The sequence below is a fragment of the Panthera uncia genome, chromosome F2 (assembly GCF_023721935.1).
Source record: "Panthera uncia isolate 11264 chromosome F2, Puncia_PCG_1.0, whole genome shotgun sequence".
Lineage (NCBI taxonomy): Eukaryota > Metazoa > Chordata > Mammalia > Carnivora > Felidae > Panthera > Panthera uncia.
The window spans coordinates 9,744,338-9,769,101 of NC_064812.1; the positions used below are offsets into that span (position 1 = coordinate 9,744,338).

Here is a 24,764-nt window from a genome sequence, read left to right on the forward strand (position 1 = left end):
AACCGTGAAGGGGGGGGAAAAGGCAACGAGTCCGTTTTCATGAAAGAACAGGGATTTCCCGCCGAGGAAGACACGGGGCTGTGGCGGGCCGGGCGCGACGGCGCCTCCGCCGTTGGGCCAACCGGACGGTGCCCGCACCTGCTACATTGCAAAACAACTCGTACTTTCTTCCTCCGCGGGATTCCCTGAACTGCCGACACCGTTCCCGAGCGCTCCCCCGTGTGGCGACATTCGGTCAGGAGTAGAGCTTTGGGCACCAGATACCGAGCGGCGACGGCTCGTCCTTGTGCCCGGAAGCGTCAGGAAATGAGAGGCGAAGGAGCGCCTCCCAACGTCAACTGTGAAGCTTCCTGCCTGGGACGCGGTTCTCCAAACACAGACCCAAAGCCTAAGATGTCCCTAAGGCGCGGGGATGGAGCAGTCTTGGGCTGGGTAGTGCTATCCAGAGGGCGATCCATCATCCCCTGACTAGACAGCCCCAACTTTATTCCCTTTAGGCCTCTGCTGATATCGCCACAAGGTGCCAGTTAAAGCTGCATAAGAAACCAAGCAACATTTTGACTCACAGAATAAACTGGAAGGTAAATGAAAAAGGCTGTCCAGTTATAAAAATAAAATTGAATTTGCCAAAAATGAACAGATCACACCACGATACACCAGAAAGAAATGGTTCATACTAACAGTACCAAACGCTTTGCCAGTTATTTAACATTATAAAATGGAAGGATAACTAATCCAGAGAACTTTAAAAATTCAAAACTTTTAATAATTTAGACATGGAATAATAGTCTAATCTTTCAGTCCAACTGGACCCTTCCAAACTGGTTGGCTCGCAAAATTAAGCAACGAAAAGGAGTATTTGTTACTGTCATACTAGATAAAATAAAATGAATCCAGTCCTTAAATTCAGGATGGCTTAATGTCATTACATAAAGTCAAAACCTAAAAGTTAACTACCAATGAGTTTTCAAAATTCATTCTATTTATCATGATTAAAATTTCTTCAGTGATGAGAAACAACTTCTTTCGTTAACTGGATAATATAAAGAAATACTGAAAAAGTAAAAGCTGGAAAGAGTTAATGCCTTTGCCCTATTTATTAACCACTTTTTTCATATATAACATAGCCAAACAAAGAATCATTTTACTCACATTAATTCAGTGACGGTATTTCATTAATCATTTTTTAAATTATTTTAGAAAGAGCATACACATCTGTGAGTGGGGGAAACGGGCAGAGGGAGAAAACAAGAGCGCGAGCGAGAGAGAGAGAGAGAGAGCGCGCGAGCGTGTGCAAGTGGGGGAAACAGGGAGAGAAAGAATCTGAAGCAGGCTCCATGCTGAGCAGGAGGGCTTGACACAGGGATTGACACAGGTCAATCCCATGATCCTGGGATCGTGACCTGAGGGATAAAGAGTCGGACGCTCAACCGACTGAGCCACCCAGGCACCCCTATAAATCATTTTTCAAATGAAGGGTTTTTTTTCAATTTTTTAAATGTTTATTTATTTTTGAGAGAGAGACAGAGCGAGCGAGCCCTCAATGAAGTTTTAAACTGTAGGGGCATTAACTTGAAACACAGCAATCAACAGTAATAGCAAAACAAAAGATGGTGACAGGGACAAAGCATGGCCTAGTAATGAGCCAAAAAAAGAACGGGTGTTACAGACGTCTGCATCTATCTTCCTATGGGGCTGTCTGCTGTTCCCTGCACCTCTAAAGACCAAAGCACTTATCCACCATGACTGGGATTATCTTGAAGCCAGCTGGCATGTTTGTGTCATGGAGACTGTTGTATCTCTCAATGTGGAGCTCAGAATCTAGCAAATACTCAAGCTTTGGATGAAGAATACACAGAAAAATTATTCACTATGCTAAATAACTTTTAAGTGTCATGATTTTCTAAATTCAGCTACCAGCCAAGAAACCTACAAAATTTAAGTGATTGGGGGGCGCCTGGATGGCTCAGTTGGTTAAGTGTCCAACTTTGGCCTCAGGTCACGATCTCAAGCTTTGTGAGTTCAAGTCCGGCATCGGGCTCCGTGCTGGCAGTGCAGAGCCTCCTTGGGATTCTCTCTCTCTCTGTCCCTCCTTCTTGCTCTCTGCCCCTCCCCCACTTGCACGTGCGCTTGCTCTCTAAATAAATAAATAAATAAATAAATTTAAATAATCGTAATGAAAATCTAGTTAAGTATGATTTAGAAGGGCAGAAATCCTGCCTACCTCATCTTCATATCCCAAATAATGCACAGAGTAATGCCTAATACAGTAAACACTCATTATATTTATTTCTTCAATAGTGATAAGTATTTTCAAAAACAAGCCATTAAAAGTGGAATCAGTGTGTGTGTTTGGGGTGGAGAGGAGTGTGGGACAGAAATTACGGGGAGACATTTTACTCAAAGGAAGAATTTAGAACTACCGTAGCATCCAACAATGCTTAAACACAGGCTAGAAGAGATACCGTCAAGATAGGTGTGGTAAGGTGGGAGGGCTAAAGATGGCTTGGGGGCGCCTGGGTGGCTCAGCCGGTTAGGCATCCAGCTTCGGCTCAGGCTCAGGCTCAGGTCACGATCTCGCAGTTTGTGGGTTTGAGACCCGCACTGGGCTCTGTGCTGGCAGCTCAGAGCCTGGAACCTGCTTCGGATTCTGTGTCTCCTTCTCTCTCTGCCCCTCCCCCCATCTCAAAAATGAACTTAAAAGAAAAAAAAAAAAGATGGCAGCTTGAGACTTCCAACTCCAAACCTGAACGGCTTCCTTTTAAGGTCACAGATCAATGTATAACTACCTAACAAGTCAAACAGCTATAACTTTTATCATGCATTATTTTTATGAAAATAATCTTACCTTTTTCATGAAACTTGTGTCTTGTCTACAAATTTTTTCTCTTTTTATCTTTAGGTCAGCTACATCTGGTATTATTCTAGAGACAACAGATCATTTTTCATGAATAGCATATTTAGTTATAAAATCGTACCTTCTAGGGCATATCATAGTTATACTTAGGAATTCGAACTTTTCAACACATTTCAATGAGCATTTGAAATAAGCCTATATGTAATGATACTACTGAATTACCAACCTCAATTAAGGGGAATTTCATAAAATCATCTTGACTCCTGTCATTCCTAAGTTTAAAGCAAAGCCAAAATAAAAGTCACATGACTAGCGATTACTAATAGACGAGATCTCTGCAAATGCATTAAAAGACCTTTAAACATTTGCTCTCTTGATTAATAATTAAATTGCCTCAATACCAATTAAACTTCGAATAAATCTTAAAAATCTTAGATGAAAAAAATCACAATATTAAATACATTAAATTTAAAAACATTATCATTAAGCCTATTTCAAAATGGCCCAATACCTGATCCCTCGAAGTTTTGCCCTGTTGTCATGGCGATCCATGAGGTTATGCATTACTTCCAAGACTAACTGTCTCAGTTCATAGTCTTCCATGAGGGATGGTGATAACAAAGGATCCAGAAAAGACCCAGGCAGTGCAGTAACAATGGTCTTTGCTTTATATCCAGAGGTCACCTGATTACAGGGAGGAAAAACAAAGCAACAAAAAACCTTTGTCATGAATCCTTCTTTGATTAAATGCTCAAACTGTTTTATAAGAACCATAAACTTAGGGAAACAGCAATTATGAACATAAGCCTGAATGAGCAACAAAGAGGAAACTTCTAAGGTAGTGAGGATTTTACTGAATTTACAAAAATACCATAATGAAGAAAATAAAATTAATACGAGCACGTGCTTACCACGTGCCAGGCACGAATCTAAAGATGCACTGTATGAGTATTAACCTCATCTTCTCCACATCCCTATGAGGCAGGCATCAGTGTGTACCCCCGTTTGGTGAAGAAAAGAGGCTCAGAGAGGGTTAAGAATCTATGGGACAGGTAGTCAGTACTAAATGGACACAAGGTATTAGGTAGCAAATAGTACAGGTAAGACCTCAAAATTTTGAATTTAAATTGGCAAATTTTTCTTCTAAAGTAAACAGTTTAGGTTAACAGGAATACATTTTTATTTTGGAAAGCTGTACTTTATTCATTACTTGCTCTGACATTTCCGGATGTTATCTCCATGTTCCAAATTTAAAGCTTTTAAAGAGAAAATACTTAAATGCTATTAAACATTTTAACCATACCACATAGACATTCATTCGGGTGACTAAGTGGTACAATTAGGATTAGAGACAAGATGATTTATTCAGGGTACTTGTTTTTAATGAAAAGGCTTAAAAACAAAAGAAATTCCAGGTGGGGAATCTCTACATTCAGGATTACAAATATGAACATCTGACATTTACATTTGGGCACTTACTACAATTTGAGGTGATTTTATTTATTTTTAAATGTTTATTTATTTATTGAGAGAGACAGTGAGAGGGAGGGAGGGAGAGAGAGAGATGGAGGGAGGGAGGGAGGGAGAGAAAGAGGGAGGGAGAGAAAGAGGGAGGGAGAGAAAGAGGGAGGGAGAGAAAGAGGGAGGGAGAGAGGGGAACGTGGGCAAGAGAAGGAAAGAGAGAATCCCAAGCAGGTTCCACACTCAGCTCAGAGGCCAACACTGGGCTCGATCTCACCAACCGTGAGATTACGACCTGAGCCGAAATCAGGAGTCAGAGGCTTAACTGACTGAGCCACCCAGGCGTCCCTCAGACGGAGGGGATTTTATAAGTAAGCAAGGAAATTGGTAGGACAACTGCTACCCACCTAGAAAAGTTAAAAATATATCCAAGTCTCACATCACAGACAAAAATCAACTTCAAAGATACAGCTATGGAAAACTAAATTTTAGGGGCATGTGGGTGGCTCAGGTGGTTAAGTGTCTGATTCTGATTTCGGTTTAGGTCATCATCTCATAGTTTGTGCGACTGAGCCCCACACTGGGCTTTGCTCTGACAGCATGGATCCTGCCTGAGATTCTCTCTCTCTTTCTCTGCCCCTCCTCTGTTTGCTCTTAAGCATGCACTTTCTCTCTCTCTCTCTCTCTCAAAATAAATTTTAAAAAAAAGCGAAATTTGAGAAACTTTTATAAGAAAATATAAACAAAATGCATTAGTATCATAAGAGGGGGTAAGGGTTCTTTTTTTTTTTTTAAATTTTTTAATGTTTTTATTTATTTTTGAGACACAGAGAGACAGAGCATGAGCAGGGGAGGGGCAGAGAGAGAGGGAGACACAGAATCCAAAGCAGGCTCCAGGCTCTGAGCTGTCAGCACAGAGCCCAATGCAGGGCTCAAACCCATGGACTGTGAGATCATGACCTGAGCTGAAGTTGAACGCCCAACTGACTGAGCCACCCAGGCGCCCCAAGGAGGTAAGGGTTCTTAAACAGCATACAAATAAGAAGGCACAAAACATATGAAAGGACTGATAAATGTTGGCATGTTTTGAAAACTTCTGTAAGGCAAGCACAATAACCAGAATTAAAAATGAAACACAAAAGATATTCCTAATCTCTAGGTATGAAATATTTCTTTTAAAAAATGGGATCATGTGTATAATGAAGATTTCCTAAAACAGATTTTAAAGATCTTTAAAGATAAAGATTTGGAAAGGACATACATTCCAAATAATCAGCTCCTAGTTTGTTCTAGATAGTCAAATCAAAGATGAAAATAATTACTATAAAATATTCAGAGGACTTCACATTTTAGGTATGCTTTTCCTTTTTAGCTATTTATAGCTGAATTGCTATCCAAACAAGAAGTCATTATTTGGTCAGTGTACGAAAGAAATGGCCTGATTTGTAACAAGAACATGGTTTCACATTCGAGTTCTAGTCTTCAGCTCCAAGCCTCTGGGCCCAAGCATCTTCGTGTATGAAACACAATACTTTCTACCCTTTATATGTTTTGTCATTGTGGAGGTCAAAATAAGATGACAGAAGTGAGGAATAAACAATAAAAGAATAAAATAAAATATTTAAGAATATAAGCCATAGGGAAAAGACTAACCATAAATAGATAGTATCTTACAGTACAAGAAAATGTTGATAACGTCAAGCTGTTCTTTTAACCTCTTCAATAATGGAAGTGTATTCTTCACTTATCTTAAATGCCTTACCATAAGTAAAGATCTCAGCAACATTATCTGAATCCGCCTGGTTCCCAAATCCCTAAGATATACAAAATACTGGTATTATCTTATTAATAGTTATCGACATTAACATTATTTCCTTTATTGGTTAATTTTAAAACTCTATTTTGGTTACAGACTGTTTTCATACTAGCTAAAGTCATGGCTCACTTTATATTCAAGTCAATTTCATATAAATTAAAGAGTTCTATGTAAAACACAAACACAAAAATTCAAACAGAAATTAAAAAGCTATTAGCTAGCTCTCAAAGAAAACAGACCAATAATGTAATGATATTCAATCATATGAGCCCACAATGAAACAACCCCAGTTAAAAGATGCTACAAATTGGGGAATGTATTTATCTTGAATATAACTGACATAGTAACTATTTAACATGTATCAATAAGCAGGAATGGACAGATGATTCAAAAAAAGAGCTAACAACTGGAAAAGGTTATCTAATTAATGGTCAAAGAAATATAAATCAAACTGAGACTATCATTTCTTTATTAAATTAAAAACACAAAAATATTTACAAACTAAAGCTGTAGCATGTTGTAAAATCAAATCAAACTATAAAATGACGAAGCCAAAACATATGATCTTTAAAATCACTTTCAGTTCTAAAATTCTAGGAATAAGTCAACATTCTGGCAAAAGCAACATTCATCTTTAAAATTATGACAGGAAATCTGAAGTGTTACCCTACATCACGTAGGTACATAGATAATGTCCAAGCTAAATAAACCTTCAACCTAGTCAATATAAGACATAGAAAACTTGAGAATGTATGATATATTGAAAACTGATTCTAAAATCACACAATGTTGATACAACTGGTTAGCAATCTAGTGCCATAAAAACAATGTTTTCCACAGGATTTTTATTACTAATGATTAAAAAAAAAACATTTTATAACATCACAATGAAATTAAACCCAAGATTAAATTAAAATTTATAGATTGAGAACATAGGAAAACTACATAATCATACCCTAGTTGACTGATATCCAAAGTGTGAGTGGATGTTCCAAAAACGGGTACTTTTCCCATAATGAACATCATGATTTCTGACCTCTGATAATCTGGTAGGTTACTTCCAAAAAATCCTATGAAAATATTAGGATCAAGTTAGGATAAATCTTACACATTGAAAAGGTTATTTTTCCATAATACAAAATCATAACACATTTTTAATCAGAGCTTTCAATATGTGGTAAAACAATGTCTTTCGGTTACATATAACACTAAAAATATATATTTTTTTAATTTTATTTTTGAGAGAGAGAGAGAGAGAGAGACAGAGAGAGAGAGAGAGAGAGAGAGGGACAGAATGCGAGAGGGGGAGGGGCGAGGGTGGGTGGGACACGGAATCTGAAGCAGGCTCCAGGCTCTGAGCTACAGGCACAGAGCCTGACACGGGGCTCGAAGTCAGGGACCATGTGATCATGACCTGAGCTGAAGTCGGACGCTTAACCAACTGAGCCACCCAGGTGCCCCTAATTCCAAAGGTATTCTAATTTCTTTTGTCCAAAATCACTTAATCATGTATAGTAGAAGATGTGCAGTACAGACTAATACTTAGATAAAACAGTAAACGTCTGACAGTCTTTTGCATATAGTTTACAGTGGCAAACCATCATCGATTTGAGTTGGACCTTTAGAAAAAGGACGGAAAAAAAAAACCCTTTGGTAGTATTTCTTATGAAATTCTTGTTTGCATAGTGTGAACCTAACTTCTTTTTCTGGTAAGGAAGTCAGTAATTAGGCCAATTTTGGTAATTTTGGTGAAGAAGTAAAAAATTTGGTCACTACTTTGGCTTCCTAAAATTGCTGAGATGTTGTAGAATGTCATTACAAAGAACCAGATTTACATTTTAACCCAGTGGGTTAATTCAATACGTGTAACTCAACTAATGCAAAAAAATAGTAATAACTTATTTACTTGTCATTTTTCTCATGCACTCTTAGGTCTTGTGGATATTTTAAATTTATCTGCTGTGGCTTTTAATGGTTTACTTCCTAGTTTAAAAGACTTAAGACATTTAGTTATCACTTACTCAAACTTCAAACTTTGTTGTTTCTTTGAAAGACCAGAACAGGTATCAAATCATGCTAGTTTTGTTCAGTTCTTAAAATGCAACATAATCATTATAAAAACCTTCTCATTTTTAGTATTTCTTGAAGAATAGTTTCTCAATTTAACTCTTCAGTTTCTATAACTGGAATTTACAAACTATGCAAACTCAAACTGTTCTATTTATCATCTGATTGGATCTGGGGATAAAGTCCTTCCCCATTATCATACACTTCAGCAATCAAAAATCTCATGATCTTAACACGGCTCAATCTATATAAAGTATATCATTCTAATACTTCAAGAGCACATATTTAAGAGGTATTTGGATCCTCACACAACCTGATGAGTCTAGGTACTGTTATGAACCTTCATTGCCTCTCGTGGAAATGAGGAAATGAGAGGTTAAGCCCTCAAACAAAAAAAAATTACACACCTAACATTAAGGCCTGGGTGAGGGCTATTCATTTCCAAAGCCCATGTTATTATTACACTCTCCTCCCTCCCTGTAAGGTCCTTTAACTTTCCAAGAACCCAATTAGATATGTTCCTAATCACCGTATAAAAACAGACACTGATTTTCTGTTCCAAGCAAGCCAGTCATTACCACAAGGGCAGGAAGTCTCCAACATACTCAACTGGGAGGACAGTCCCGAAAGGAACTCATTCTCTGTAGCCACTGTTTGTATCAGAACCGAGCAGAAGTGCTAAGGGGCCCCCAGGAGGAACATGGCAGGGAGCTGCACTCTTGATTACCATAAAAAAGGAGCTGACAACAGCCTCGCATTTTCAAGTGCCAAAGGCACAGCAGCCCTGCTCCCTAGTCCAACAGCATGATCCACGTGACCTGGTAAGTACCAGAGTACTGAGAACTTCTCAAAGAAAATACTGAGGAAATCAGAAGTGTGACTGAATACAAATCTTACCGTGCCACACTGCGTTTCTTTTCTCTCATGTTTTAATTTTCATGTTATTCTGAATGTGTCATATCACAGAAATATTGCTTGTGTCTGTTGTATATTTACTTTGTAACAAAATACTTGAAAAACAATAAATTAAATATTCTAGAGTGAAACAGTAACACTGAATTAGTCAGAAGTCACAATTTAATTAATTCTGTGAAAACAAGAATTGATTTGATATACTATCTTAAAATATCACAAAAAATCCGGGGCGCCTGGGTGACTCAGTCGGGTAACTGTCCCACTCTGGCTCAGGTCACGATCTCATGGATCCAGAGTACAAGCCCCACGTCGCGCTCTGTGCTGACAGCCCGGAGCCTGGAGCCTGCTTCAGATTCTGTGTCTCCCTCTGTCCGTCTGCCCTTCCCCTGCTCGCACTCTGCAACCCCCTCTCTCTCAAAAACAAATAAATGTTAAAAAAAAATAGATCCTAAAAATCCATAAACAAGCCAAATAAATTTAAGAGTCATCATAAAAGCTAGGTTTACCATACACTGATCAAACTGCTTTAAGCAACATCTAGAATGTCTCTGCTGTATTGAGATGCCATGGTAATTAATACTGGCCTCCATTCTATTTGGTCTTTTCACTCCCCAAAATCTTAAGCACCTATTATGTGTCAGCGTGTTGAATAAGACACACATGGGCCCTTGCCCTCATGAAGACGATTCCCACGCACATGATAAAATCACAGCTAGGTGGAACAGGTACTACACCAAACAGATAAACCATATTCATCCACAAGGGGAGAGTCACATGCATCACAAAGCCCTAGTACAGGGCCTGGTGTATATACACGCTCAACAGTTAAGTGCAGAATGCAGACCCATAATGCACATATACACGTCCATAAAACTTTAGAAATAAAATAAAAAAAATAAACTTTGTATTAAACATTCCAAAGGACTATTATAAATGTAAGTAGCTTACTCTAAGGAAAATTACCAAGAAGGCACAACCGGGGCTCCAGAATAAATTTATATATGACTCTATTTTTAGCAGAAATCATTAGTAACCATCAGAAATTAGGTGCTAAGCCCCAGAAACAAAACTCAATTTTGAAATTATTCTAGCAATCACACAGTTACATTAAAACATGATCTGGAAATTCTAAAGATATTAGGAGGAGGTTAAAGTAGAATAGGAATTTGCTTACTTTACTTTGTATTTAAATACAGTCAGATCATTTTATTTCCCCCCAAAAATTCTCATGGCTGTTTAAAAGCTTTATTTATTTATTTATTTATTTATTTATGAGAGCACAAGTGGGGGAGGGGCAGAGAAAGGGGGACAGAGGATCTCAAGCAGGCTCTGTGCTGACAGCAGTGAGCCCGAAGTGGGGCTTGAACTCACGAACTGTGAGATCACGAGGAGCCGAAGTCGGACGCTCAACCAACTGAGCCACCCAGGTGTACGATGTTTTTGGTTTTTTTTTTTTGAAGTAAGTTCTTTATCCTTTTACCCTTTGTACATTAACTATGTTTAACAACAACAACAAAAACAACAACAACAACAACAACAACAACAACAGACATATGAAATTAAAGCCCAGGGTGTCAGTGAGTACCAGATCTTGGTTTCTAATACCACTCCTCACTAAAAGAAACCACAGCTCTTTGAGAAATGATGGATTCCATGGCTGGGGCAAGAAATATGAAATGAGTCGTTAACAGCTTAAACCAGTAAGGCGGTGCTCAAAAGAAATGGGATGTTACGAAGACCTGGAAAGGGGAGTTCCCGTTGGCCAAATCTGGGACAACTTCAGCACCAAGATGTAATAATACAGAATGAATTATGCAGCATGAAAACACAAGTCCGTAAGCTCATACCAACAAAGATATAAATACCTGCACTCCTACCTACATACACAGGGGAGAAAAAAGGCCCGCTCACCACAGAACACAGAGTGCCACCTGACAGACCATCCACTTGCAACATTACGGTAAAGACTGATTCGGTAGGAATGATGAACGGTTACTAAATTCAGGGGGAGGTCTGGGTGAAAAGCAGAACATCTGCATGGTCTAAAAGTATATGCTCAGAGACCGTTTATTATTTGCAAGGATAAAAACTGAAACCGTACAGCAGAGAGACAGAACACTTTGAGTGATCAAAACGAACATCACCAATGACTAGCAAAAGCACACTGTCCACCTCTGTGTGTAACATTCTGAGAAGAACTTTCTCTCTTATGGAGCATCCAACCAGGAATGCACAGACAAACTTAACCATGGGCAAACACTGGACAAACCCGAATGGGAAATTTTTTTTTTTCTTTTTACAAAGGGGGTGGTGTACAGTTAAAAACTCACATTTCATAAATGAATAGTTCCAGGCTAAAGGAACTAAAGAAATATTACAAATAAATGCAATTTATGATCCTAGGCTGAATCTTAGACCTAAGGAAAAACATGCTCTGAAGGACATTAGGTCAAATGACAAAACTGAAATACAGCAGTTTGATTATAGTACTGCACCAATGTTAAATTTATTGACGTTAATAACTGTACTCTGGTTATAGAAGAAAAATATCTTATTTTTTGGAATAATACTCTGTGGTAAAAGGCCATAGTGTATATGCACTTAATATCTAATGGGTTAGGGAAAAAAAAACAAGGATGTACGTACCTACCTCTCTCTACATGTCTATATTTGTATATGGACATATACGTATATATGCACATATACACGCATGTGTGCACACATGGAGAAATAAGGGAGGGAGAGTAAATGGTAAAATAAATAGCATAAAATATTAACAGATGAATCTGAGCAAAGGGTATACAGTGTTCTCTGTCCTACTCTTATGTTTGCTTATTTTCTGAATATAATGTTTTTTAAAAGTCTAAGGTCCCATTCATCCACCTTTGACTAATGTACCGTAAGAGACCACTCTCAGCAAGAGCTTTCTTAATCACGATTTTACACGATAGTTTTGAGAAGTGAAACATACTCACCTATTGTTTGGATGATAGCATTCTGCACAATCTTCTCATCATTGTCTTTGGTACTGGTGTTTAAGTTGGCACTGCCTACAGATCCCCCCTGTAAATCATTTGCTTCAAATTCAACACTGAGACGCAGGTGCTTCAGTAGGGTGTTAAAGACTTCCAGCACCGTGGGTCCTGGAAATGAACACTACTGTGAGCTTTTCCAGTATTATGTACTCGAAACCAATTCTCCTATTTCTCAAATTTTTGGGTATTTCCAGAGTAGTGAAAAGGTAAATGAGAAACACCTAAATAAGAAAGTTTCCCAGTTATTCCAGCAAACATTTACTGGGCATCTCTGAGCAACTCACCGCTTGAACCTCTGGTACAAACCACACAAAATGTGTATGTGCATATAAATATTACCAAAAAGTTTCCATCCATATAATCGTGTGTACTAGACAAATAATGTGTATTAGGACAATATTTACCTTAACTGTTGTGTCAGAATCCACGGAATTACGGTACTATAGCCCACTGTAATGTTGGAAATTTATTTTGCAACTTTTGAGGCTGAAGAAGGAATTTGCCTCCATTATTAGAAACTTGCCAACTCATCAGATTCAAGTCAATGAAATTTGCTCTCTGCTTTCAGTTCTATAAATACTCTGCACATATGTGTCACTGCGTCTATCACACTATAGTTTAATCAGTGTTTTTATGTGCACCTTCAACTCTTAATTACAATGTTCTTTATCTAGGACATGGAGCCACGTTCAAATACCTCTTTAAATGTACAGAGCTTAGCACATGGTACCTCGTACATAATAGACAGTAATGTGTTAAGTCAACATATTATGTTTCATTTAATGTTTCAAATTAAGTAACTTTCCAGTTAAACGACTGCTTCCATCTTTTTGAGATAAATTACAAGATGAGCAATAAAAAGTCCATATCCAAAAGGCCCACTCCCTAGCTGACCCTGAACGAGCATTAGAGTTTTTGAGTAGCAAATGTATTTCTACTTTGACTTTGAAGCAAAGAAACCATAACCAGATTCTCCTTCTAACTTCAGTAATTCTACTACGGACTCTTCCATTCTTCAAATGACATGACCTGCCCCTTCTCCTTATTACCCCTGTAGTCAGTCAGTTATTGAATCCTGTTTACATTCCCGTTCCTGTGCTGCCCTCCAAGGTCAAGTTCTTTCCCTAGTGCCTACAATGATGACAACCACCTGTCATTTCCAAAGTGCCCTACGTTTTGCAGCCAGATGATCTATCCTATTACATATCTTTGATGATTACAGTAATTCTCTTAAGAGTATCAATCAACGGTAGAATTATGTCCACGACCTGGCCACAACATTAAAGCAACTTCTCTGACTTCCTCCATGCTACCACACATTCTAGCCAAAGGGGCTACATAAGATTTTGCTCTTACCAACCTGTTTTCCATTCCTGGTTTGCATTCTGGTTTTCTTACGGTATGTGAACAAATTCTGCCTTGAATTATAGCCTTAGAGAGAGTTGTCTAACTCCAAGTAAACCATAAGTGTCTTAAACCTAGATCCTCCCAAACGTGTAACATATAATTGGTTTTCAAAAATCTTTATTAGAAAAAAGGAAGAAGGGAAGGAGAAGCTGATATGGAGGAAAATGCTCGCATGTACACTAAAGAAGTCTGAGAATCATGCGACCCCAAAATTTCAAGAGAAATTACAGCACATTTAAAAACATTAAAAAAAACACATTAAGGTATTTTTAAAGAGTCTTCCATACACTGCTATACCTACTAACAAAACCTCTGGAACAGATTAATGCATTAATTTTTTTATTTGAGCTTTTTGGTTTTTTGTGGGTTTTTTTGGTGGACACTCACCTATGGAACCTTTGGCAGCAATGGCAACAGCCTCTAATAGAACCTGAATGATACCTGCTCGGACCCGTGGAGAATCTTTTTTACGAGCATCAAGGTGTCCTAGAATTTCCTGAATTACGTGGTGAGAATACTGAGCCTAAAAGAAGCAAAATAGTATAGAAAAACGTATGAGCAGTTATACGCACACTGGCAGAATTCTCAAAGAGTGAAAAACCATGTGACACTTAAATGTCCAATTACAGGAGGCTGGGACTTGTGTTACGAAACAATATGGAGCCATTAAAAACCATGCTTTTTAAGAACAAACAGGGATACCGGAAAATATTTATAATACCCTGGATGAAAAAAACAAGTTGCAAAATACTATGCTTAATCAAATTTAATGTTTCTTTAAAAATACATAGAGAACTAGAATTATAGACACCTAAATATCAACAGTAGCCAGGATTCATGAGAGGTTTTTATTCTCTTCATACTTCTCTGTAATTTCAAAGGCATTTATATACTCTTATAATCTGACAATAGGACAAATACAGTATTTAAAAATAAACAAGATTATGACATTTATAGCACTTTTCTCTTACCCAAACTCGATAAATATTATTTCTCCTTATGGATATCTAATGCTAAACAGTCAAAACTTCCATCTCATCAAAAGCCAGTATCAAAAGGAAAATGTTATCAATGTACACCTGATTAACTTTAAATCCAGGAGATATCAGAAGCTTTGCGATTTATAATTTACAAAGGAAATTTTATCACAGATAAATCTGATCAATCACAATGAATGCTACTGGGACTTAAATCTAAAATAGAATATATAGAAAGTGTTTAACTACATACTCTTCGATTTCTTTTTTTTTGTTTAACAGAGTAGCAAAGCTGTGTTTTTTTAAATTAATAACTATACCCAGGAGTCATGAGTGGGTCTACCACCAAGTTGTAAAAAAACAAAAACAAACAAATAAAAAGGACTATGGCCCTGAATCTCCTGGTCTGTGTTTGCCTTCTGATAGGCGTCACCACTCTATGAATTTTCAGACTGCTCACCTTTTCCTCCTTTGGAATGGGTGGTTTTATACTAATAAGCAGTATTATGTTAGCCCCACATTATGGCTACTCTGCTCAAAAGCAAAAAACAAAACAAACAAAACAAAACAAAAAAACTCCTTCATCTCTATCAATAAAACCGAATTCGTCTCCAAGTATTTCTGGCATTTCTGTCACAACACATCTACTTTTACAACAACCCAAGGTAAACATTTTCACCTTTACTTTTTGCTATGTTAAAACAGGAACGCCAAAACTTACGCAAAACACAAAAGTGAACTTCTCACACGGGAAGCTGGGTGCTTCTGATGCATGAAGCTCACTCAAGTAAGAGTTTGTCTTATAAACAGGACGGCAATTTGATCTGTCCAAACCCGGACACTTCAGAGAGTGAGTGAGTATTAATCACCACATAAAGCGGGGCTATTCTAAGCAAAGCCAAGCAAAGCACCTGTTCACAACCGCTTGCGAATACCACCTTGGAAAAGGAGCACAAACAGCAATGCGGTGGATTACACTTCGCGTCGTAAGTTTCTGACGCTGGTTTACTGGGCTATCGCGTACCTGCCACACAACTCACCTCACAGGGAATTTTAAAACAATATTAACGTATGAGTAGCTTTAAGAAGCAACGGGATAGAGTGGCTAAGTGTGTCAGATTTGCCCAAATTCAAATTCAGGCTCCATCACTTTATACCTTAATAGCTTATAACTTAAGAGAGGACTACTTTGGGGCACCTACGTCCGGGGGCTGGGGTGGCCTAGTGAGCGTCCGACTCTTGATTTCGGCTCCGGTCATGATCTCACGTTCGTGAGATTCAGCCCTGTGACGGGCTGCGGGTTATGCATGGACAGCGCGGAGCCTGCTTGGGATTCTCTGTCTCTGCCCTCCCCCACTTGTGTGCCCACACTTGCTCGCTCCTTCTCTCAAACTTTAAGAAAAAAAGAGAGAGGACTACTTCACCTCTCCGTACCTCAGTTTTCCTCACCTACAATATTTAGAAAATAAAAACAGTTATTTCATAGGATTGTTGTGGCACTTAAATGAGTTTGTTTGTGTAAAGAACCTAAAATTGTGTCTATCACAGGAAATGTGCTCAATCTAGCCACTACCACCATTTAATTGGTGACTCGTGGGATCACATATTATTACAACATTAAGCATAACAATAATGACAACAGAAAACACTTGATTCAGAAGCAGGTGCCAGGCACTGTTCTAAACACCGGATGTGTGTTATCACATTTTATCCACACCAGGAAGCAGCCAAACGCAATCACTCGGCGCACTTTACGGCGCGAGTGAAGCAGGTCACACAGAAACGCTAAGGAGGCCGAGCTGTGGATCTTGGTCCAACTTCAGGGCCTGGTTCTTAATCACCACATCTTATTACCTTTAACAAGTCAGTTTAGAACAGAAGATGAGCTTTAAATATTCTCCCTTTACTACAAATGTCCTATTATATGTGAAACTATTTGAAACTACGTCTATTGTAACCCCTTAAGAATATGAACTCTGGTCAGACTAGTTTAATATTTTACGGAAAGAGTTTGAAATGTCACCTAAGAATGATTCCTATAAACAATTCTAAGGTAAACAGCAATGAAAACAATTTTACCAGAAGTTTTAATTATATCAGGATAGTTTTATTAAACAAATTCCCATTCTACTAGGTACGACCATTTAATTTTTGATTAATGGACTTCATAAAACATATGCTATACTTACGGCTATTTCCAAAAATATGCTGCGGGTCAGCAGTTTCTTAACATTTAATCAGCAAGTGTTCATTGAATTCCCTAAGTTTTTTTCACTTTATTAATTTACTTCTTGCAAAAAACAATTTAATAACAAAATGTGAACGAGGAGGGCAAATGAAGAAATACAAGACTACAAAAGACAGGAGAATAGTCTTAATTATGTCCACAGATTGTCAGATCAACTTCTAACCTGCTAAGTAATTAAATTAAAAAAAATCTCAAAAGTTCTGATAAGGGGCGCCTGGGTGGCTCAGTTGGGTAAGCGTCCAACTCTTGATTTCAGCCCAGGTCATGATTTCACAGTTTGTGAGTTCAAGCCCCACATCGGGCTCTGCGCTGACTGTGTACAGCCTGCTTAGAATCCTCACTCTCCCTCTCTCTCTGCCCCTCCCCTGCTCTCTCTCAAAATAAATAAACTTTAAAAAAATAAATAAATAAAAAAAATAATAAAATGTTACAAGAAAGTTCTCACAAGATGGAAAAAACACTATGTGGGGCAATGGATCTTGAATGAACTACAGTGGTAATCATTTTACAATATATACGTATACCCAATCGTTATGTTGTATACCTTAAACTTACACAATGTTATATATCAATTACAACCCAATAAAAGCAGAAAATAAATTTTTAAAATTATCCTACCACACCCCAACCAGCTTTATTGTAACTACCACTTACCGAAAACTCACATTTGGAATGCTAACTTTAACTTAATGGTTGGTTGATTTAGACCAAAACTTGTGGAACAGAATGGCCACAGTTTCAATCCTGACCTCACTTTCTACCTGCGTGCCCATGGGTGAGGTATCTGACCTCTCGAAAGATTAGTTTTCTGATCTGCGAAGGCGGGATAGTAACAATACCTACTGCTGTACAAAATGAGGATCAAACGACAGCACATAGGTTACTGGCAGAGTCATAGGACACAGTACAGCCAGCACTTCATAAATGGTACTTCTATTTTAAAATATAAATGAATTATTGGGTGCCTGAATATAAGTTTTGTTTGTTTCAGAAACGAGAAACCTAGAACTCAGAGGGACTGAATAATTTGCCCAAGTTCACACAACCAGTAAAGAGCACATCTAGGATGCAAATATTCGTATGACCTACAGTAAAAGCTATGCTGCTTCTTACTACCGTATCTCCTTTGAATTAAGGGTGACTTTTTAAAACAGAAAAAAATGCGGATTGTGTAAAAAATAAAAAAAAAAGACTTAAAATCCCCACTTGAATTAACAGCTACCTGGGTCTGTTCAGGTTTTGGGGAAATCTAAGGTGTAGTCCTCTGCAGTCGAGTCGAGTGTCTCATCGTCAGGTTCTATAAAGGCTGGAGGAGTTGATACATGCACTATCCTAACAGTATAAACTCAATAAATGTTAGTGATTATTACCAGCTATATGCTGCTGTGATGAATTTCAATTCCATTACCAGTTTATCAGTGAAACATAAATACACAATATATTTAAATATACGCACCATAAACATCATCACAAGATATGTTACTTTTTATTAAATATCTTTTCATCTTGACAAATAAGAAAATAAGTGGTAAATTAAAATGAGACAAAAAACGAAACTAAGAACATGTTGTATACCTACCTCTAATGGTATGCTTATCAATACAAAAACAAAATTACTTACATAAATATGATAAATACTTAACCAATTCTTACCTGAATGGAATACATTATAATTTTAAAGCAGTGAACTGCAAATTCATTGGGATCCCATAGTTTGTGATGGTCTAAATGCCTGTAATTAAAGAAAGTCAGTTTAAGAGTTTCTTTTTTGATTCTGCTTTCTTCCTCTAGAAGCTGACAATATGCAAAGCTTATCATAAGAATACTATCTAAAAGAAAGTTCATGTCTCCATTTTCAGAAATATGATACATTTTCCCCAACTGCCGGATCCTTTCATAAAACAACAACAATAAAAGGCTGGAATATAGGACTCTGAAATACCTAGATGAGCTGGCAAGAAAGGAAAGTCCCTCAGTTCAAACCCCGCAGAAGGCAAGAATCTGGAGAGGTTAGGTTACAGTGAAGTCAGCAGCTGTCCTAGGTGTATCCTAGATCTCTGGTGGCTGACAGCCAGTGACGTAAAGGGTTATATACACAGGAGACCGGAGAGCAAGCTTAGGGCCCACTCAGGAAAGGCAAGCCATTAGACCAGAAATCCCTGCATCATTTTAGGACCCCTAAATGATGACAGCCTCAGGGAACTTTCTGTTGTAGAAAACTATCGAGAAACTAGCACGCATTGGCCTTGGCTCTGAGGGGAACCATAGAATTCTCTCCAAAGAATTCAACCATACACCCAGTACTCAGGCTTTCACTGTGGTTTACCAGAATTCACAATATCCATGTGGATCAAAAAACTGAGGGATGTAGTTCAAAGTGATGCCTGCAGAACACCTGTGCCTGCGCCTTCAGCAGAAGCAAAATAAAGCCTCTTATGGAGGAAACACCACAAATCCAGGCTTCAAAGAAGTCCCACAAATAAAAGTTACATTGAATGTGAGCTCAAACTTAGGATTTCAAGAGCCACTTTGAAGGAGAGGCAGAGTCTCATCTTTGAGGACTGGAGGTATCACTGGAATTAATGGATTCGAAATTTAAAATAAGTTCACTTTTAGGATGAAAGAGTAAAAAAAAAAAAAAAAAAAAAGGTGACAAAAATTTGACAACTGAATAAAACTCTACCAAAGATGACAGGCAGATTTGAAAAAAAAAAAAAAACAACCAAATACAACATTCACTTATAAAAGATACAGGGCCAAACTAGAAACTAAATACCAGTTTAAACAGCAAATTAGGCAGGAAGAGAGAATTCGTGAGTAAATCTGGAAAAGTACCTTAGAACACAGCACAGAGAAGCAAAGGAATGAATGATGCGTTAGAGAGCTCAGGAGCCAGGAAGTAAAAAGGGAGAAGACCTAAAACAACTATGGCTCAGGTCATGATCTCGAGGTTTCTGGGTTTGGGCCTCACATAGGGCTCTGTGCTGACAGCTCGGAGCCTGGAGCCTGCTTCGGATTCTGTGTCTCCCTCCCTCTCTCTGCCCCTCTCCCACTCGCGTGCACTCTCTCTCTCTCTTTCTCAAAAATAAACATTTAAAAAAAAAAAAAAAAAAAAAAAGATTCTCTGCCTCTCCCCTGTGCACACACGTGTGCATGAGAGCACTCTCTCAAAATAAACTTAAAAAAAAAGTTTGCTGAAGACGAGGACAGTTTTATTTATGTATCTATTCCCCCAAATACATGGTATCTTAGGCATTTACTATTTAATTAGCTAATTAATAGCTAATATATAATTAACATTTAATTAAAAACTTAATTAGCTAACATTTGATCAGGATTTAAGTCCACTAAGTTCTACATACTAAAAATAAACCCCACTTCAGGTTACCCAACTCAAGTACAGTTAATTTAGTAGCTTCTTCTACAATCACTCTCTAGATTTTTAAGGCCTTATAGATTACCTCTCACTTAATAAGAGTATTAACATAAAAACCAGAATTCCGTTATTAAATCAGCATGTCTGGATACTGAACAATAAATCTGCCTTTAGTTACAGCTGACATCATTTTGATTATTTCCTCAGTAGCATTTCCATATGTCCACAGAGTCATTAAACACAAAATCTCAATTTTTCTTTTTCAGGCAGTGGAAGAATCAGAGATCCCTTTGGAAATCTAATGATTCTATGATTTTTAGTACAATTTCGTGGTTTATAGACTCTTATTAACTAAAGCTCAACTTTAACCTAAATATTTGCCTTTAATAAAGAATTCCATGTGTTCCAGTAGTCTGTATAATGTCTAATACCATAGTCTAATCGGTAGTCAAATAATGTCTCTGAAGACATTATTAGTTGGGAAGGGAAAAGGATGAGGCAAACGATGAACAAAAGACTAGCAAACACGGCCAGAAATTACACAGCCTATTATACAGTCGATCTATCATCTGATGACCGTACGAAGGCTTGACAACAAGGCCTAAGCGATAATGTTTCTGTGGAGAAACTCAAAGTTCACACGTGTATTTTCCCTGGGGGGAGAGTCTAAGTGCCCATGAGATATTTAATAGTCCTGCTCTGACCAGTCACCAGGTGTAAGATGAAATTTAGAGAAGAGCACGTGCACTAAGGCAATCCAGCCCCGGGAAAAAGCAAGCCACGAAACAGAACCAGGGACTAGGAAAATGACCACAGAAGTTACCAAAAAGAGGTACATCACATTTGGACACTGCTGAATATTTTACTCTGCATATGCATCTCAAGGCCTGGGAGAAAAATTCACAACGAATGATGCATATGACATCACGCACTGACTGGATTTCATTTTTCAGGGGAAAGGCTGGTACAGTGCTGGAACGGCACTCAAAAATACGGCGGCCGACTCACGCCTATACCCCTCCCACAGTGCTACACTTTCCACCAGTAACGCACTCATGCCAGCAAAATGTGTCCTCTGTAAGCGAATTAGCACAGAATTGACACGGCACGATCACAAATAACCAGGACAATATCAACTCCTTACGCAAAAACTGGTCTAACAGCGTTATTCATATTCCCAAAAGTCGCTCGACCCAGCAGCTCCCTGAAGCAGTTTTCAGCCAGCACGGCAGGGTTCTCTTCTTTGTCAGCAGCAGAAGGAGAAGGAGGAGGGCCTATGCGACTGGAGGAGAAAAGGAGAAATGAAGAAAACCGTATGCAAGAATTCCGACACTAGTTGTAACAGCTAACAGACTTGAGTCCTCGGCAACGTGCAAATGTCTTCTCTGTATCCCCAAATATCTTAGAAGAATAAAGGAAATAAACCCAGCCTAACCTTTTGTTTAAAATGGTGAATAGCGGTTATTGTTACCATTATTATTTTGGTTAGATCTAACCCCCTTAGAGCATCCTGGGGGTCTACAGAATAACAGATGTCCGGCTAGAACTTCTACTTCTCACACTTGCAGCTGTTAGTACGACTGGATGCTCAATAATAAGCAGCAAGTGTAAATTTATTCTAAAAGAAAGAAAACCTTAAGCGTATGAGTAATAATCTGTGGTCCACTAAGCCTAATGTGATCACTAAAGATGAGTAATTTTTCAAAAGAGCACATATTTAAACTCCCTCACATTTATGAGACCACTCTTTATGTAACACTAAAGACACAACTTTCTTATCGGGCAAGCAAGCACACATGCACATGTACAAAAGTAACACACCCTCAACCTGAAAATCTTTATTAAATACCTGTCAACCTCTTCTATCTTCTGCATGTTAAATAACAGGGACGGAACAATTTTGTCCATGTGCTGGGGTTCCCAAATGGTAGCCCGAAGTTCATCATTAACTGTTTTGCGAACCACTCCCTGAATACCCCTGATTCCAGCAATTCGGATTCTACAAAACAGAAAAAAAAATGAGTCATGAAAAAAATGATTTCTTTTTAACATTTTAAAGTTTATTTATTTGAGAGAGAGGGGGAGAGAGAGACAGAGAGCAAACGTGCATGGGGAAGGGGCAGAGAGGGAGAAAGAGAATCCCAAGCAGGCTCCTTGCAGGAGCTCCTTGAGGCACCTCCCAAAAAAGTTATTTAAATAAGTCTGCTCTGGCTGTCTAGTTAAAAGAATCAAAACCAAGTAAATATTATCTCAAGTCAACAAAATGAAAATAATACAATCAATCTAAAAAATTAAAATCTCAAAAATCTAAGACAGAGGTATGGCAGTTCCAAAAAAGATTTACTTTATTTTTTTGTTTTTTTTAATTTACTAATGTAATGTCTAGCCCCAACGCAGGGCTCGAACTCACAACCCCAAGATCAAAAGTCTCGTGCCCTACCAACTGAGCCAGCCAGGCACCCCAAGATTTACTTTGAATAACATCTTTTTAAAATCTGCACTTAAGTTTAAAGGGACTATAAGATATACTATATCAAGTCTATGTATTATTTTTCAATAAAAAAGAATGCAATCAAAAAGCATTAGGCCTTCCTAAGGGACAACAATAATCCAAACTAATGTGAACTAGATTCTTTTCCTTTTTTGCCTAGAAATCTCAGAAGCTGAGTGAAAACAGGATTTCTCTCTTCCTGAACACCCTTCAGCGCTTCCTCAGACCTGTTCAGGGTTTCTCCCAAAGGGCCTCTCCCTTCCTGCAGTCCAGGGAGATAGAGAACTAAGCTGGTTCCCATAAAGGTATTGTGACACATGAGAGCTATCATGACACGAGTACAAACAGCTCAGCCATTTTAAACACATCCCGTCCATGGGTGACTGAAGATCTACCCACACAGTGCGAGATGGCTGCCTTCCCTTCCCCTCCCCACCCACAACCCTCAACTTCCTCAAGCTCTTCCTCACTCTTACTTATTTATTTTTTTAATCCTTTGGGGGCACCTGGATGGCTCAGTAGATTGAGTTTGGCTCAGGTCATGATCTCACCATTTGTGAGCTGCAGCCCCACATCGGGCTCTGTGCTGACAAAGTGAAGCCTGCTGGGATCCTCTCTCCCTCTCTCTCCACCCCCTCTCCCGCTTGCACTCTCTCCGTCTCAAATAAACGTTAAAAAAAAAAAAAAAGGCTTTAGATTTAAGAATGAGAAGAAAAATGACTAGAAAATAGGATACAAAAGCTGAGGAGGAAAAATCTCACAAACAGTGCTAACCTGGTCACCCAACTGCTCAAAAACAACTTCCTTTGGGCCCAGTCTGACTGTTATTTACTTCCTTTTTTGCTACTAGAAATACTCATCAACAGAGATTTATTCAGCTCAGTCAGCAGTCTTCCAAAAGCTGTAGGTTTTAAAGAATGAAAGATACCGGGAAGGGGGTGACCACGCTTTACAAAGCCATGGGGATATAACACAGGCATTCAGGAATGGCAGATGGAGAACAGGATACTGAACAGATAAGAGAGTGAACAGGAGACATAAAGACAGATTTTGCCAGGGTGCCTGGGTGGCTCAGTCAGTTGAGCGTCCGACTTTGGCTCAGGTCATGATCTCAAGGTCTGTGAGTTCAAGCCCCGCATCGGGCTCTGTGCTGACAGCTTGGAGCCTGGAGCCTGCTTCGGATTTTGTGTACTCCCCTCTCTCTGCACCTCTCCTGCTCACTCTCCGCCCCCAAAATAAATAAAACATTTTTTTTTATTAAAAAAAACAAGACAGATTTTGCCTATTTCAAAGCTGTACCTACACATGCCACTCTCTAAAACAAAGTCCCGAGAGACTCTTACAGAGCTACGACAAGTGGGCAAGCCCAGCATTACTACCACAGTGTCTGCTTTGTGTGCCTGCTGCTACCCCCCCCCCCCCCCCCCCCCCGGTGAGAAGACCGAGCAAAGGTGGGACAGAGCACAGCAACAAACAGGACGCCAGGAGGAGGGGGGGTCGGTGCCTCGTGACACAGCAAGACCCAGCAGATGGCGATGCCCTTATTCAAAGGAGGCGTCTACAGCTACACAGCTGGCCTCCCATTCGGATCTAGATCTGGCCTAACCAGCCATGACCTTAAAGGAATTTTATAGGTTCCCTATCAGTAAAATAGAACTTGCCTGGGGCACAGGAATGTTATAAGGATCTAAATGAGTTCATTCACATACCGTGTTTAGCCGATAAAATGTTAAGTAAATTGGCACACGGTAGTTACCCGGTAAGTGTTAGCTGCCCCTACTACTGTTCATCATTTTGATGACGATGATGATGATTGCACCCTTAACTGAAGGTTGCTCAGGAAATTAGAGCTTACGATTATGATGTACAACTTTACAGGTGGGAACCATTTCTACAAGGCAAATATCTTAAGAAAATCCTGAGTGTTCAGCCCCATATTCTAGCCCCCCTGAATTCTATTTGATACAGTTTTGCTAAAAATAAAGGAAATTATAAGTAACTACGCGAGAAGCTGAATAGGAATACTAATATGCCTAAAAAAAACCTAAAAAAGTAAAAAGGACTTTTACTTGCGGCAAAAAAAAAAAAATCAAACCCTGTTTCAGGATTCAAAC

At 38.7% G+C, this 24,764-nt stretch overlaps 1 protein-coding gene across 5 annotated transcripts in view; it reads right to left on the bottom strand.

The window, feature by feature from the left end:
- The window catches only part of EFR3A (EFR3 homolog A), a 105,321-nt gene that overhangs the window by 31,084 nt on the left and 49,473 nt on the right, over positions 1 to 24,764 (bottom strand). For all 5 annotated transcript variants that reach the window (XR_007458384.1, XM_049632902.1, XM_049632905.1 and 2 more), the window contains 9 exons: positions 22,009 to 22,158; positions 21,304 to 21,441; positions 18,437 to 18,515; positions 13,946 to 14,081; positions 12,092 to 12,259; positions 7,090 to 7,204; positions 6,081 to 6,132; positions 3,369 to 3,541; positions 2,849 to 2,924 (listed from right to left, as the gene is read on the bottom strand). Coding sequence is in view for 4 of the 5 variants with exons in the window: in XM_049632902.1 (XP_049488859.1) it covers positions 2,849 to 2,924; positions 3,369 to 3,541; positions 6,081 to 6,132; positions 7,090 to 7,204; positions 12,092 to 12,259; positions 13,946 to 14,081; positions 18,437 to 18,515; positions 21,304 to 21,441; positions 22,009 to 22,158 (1,087 nt within the window). In the remaining variant the exon portion in view is untranslated. The remainder of the gene's footprint in view (positions 1 to 2,848; positions 2,925 to 3,368; positions 3,542 to 6,080; positions 6,133 to 7,089; positions 7,205 to 12,091; positions 12,260 to 13,945; positions 14,082 to 18,436; positions 18,516 to 21,303; positions 21,442 to 22,008; positions 22,159 to 24,764) is intronic.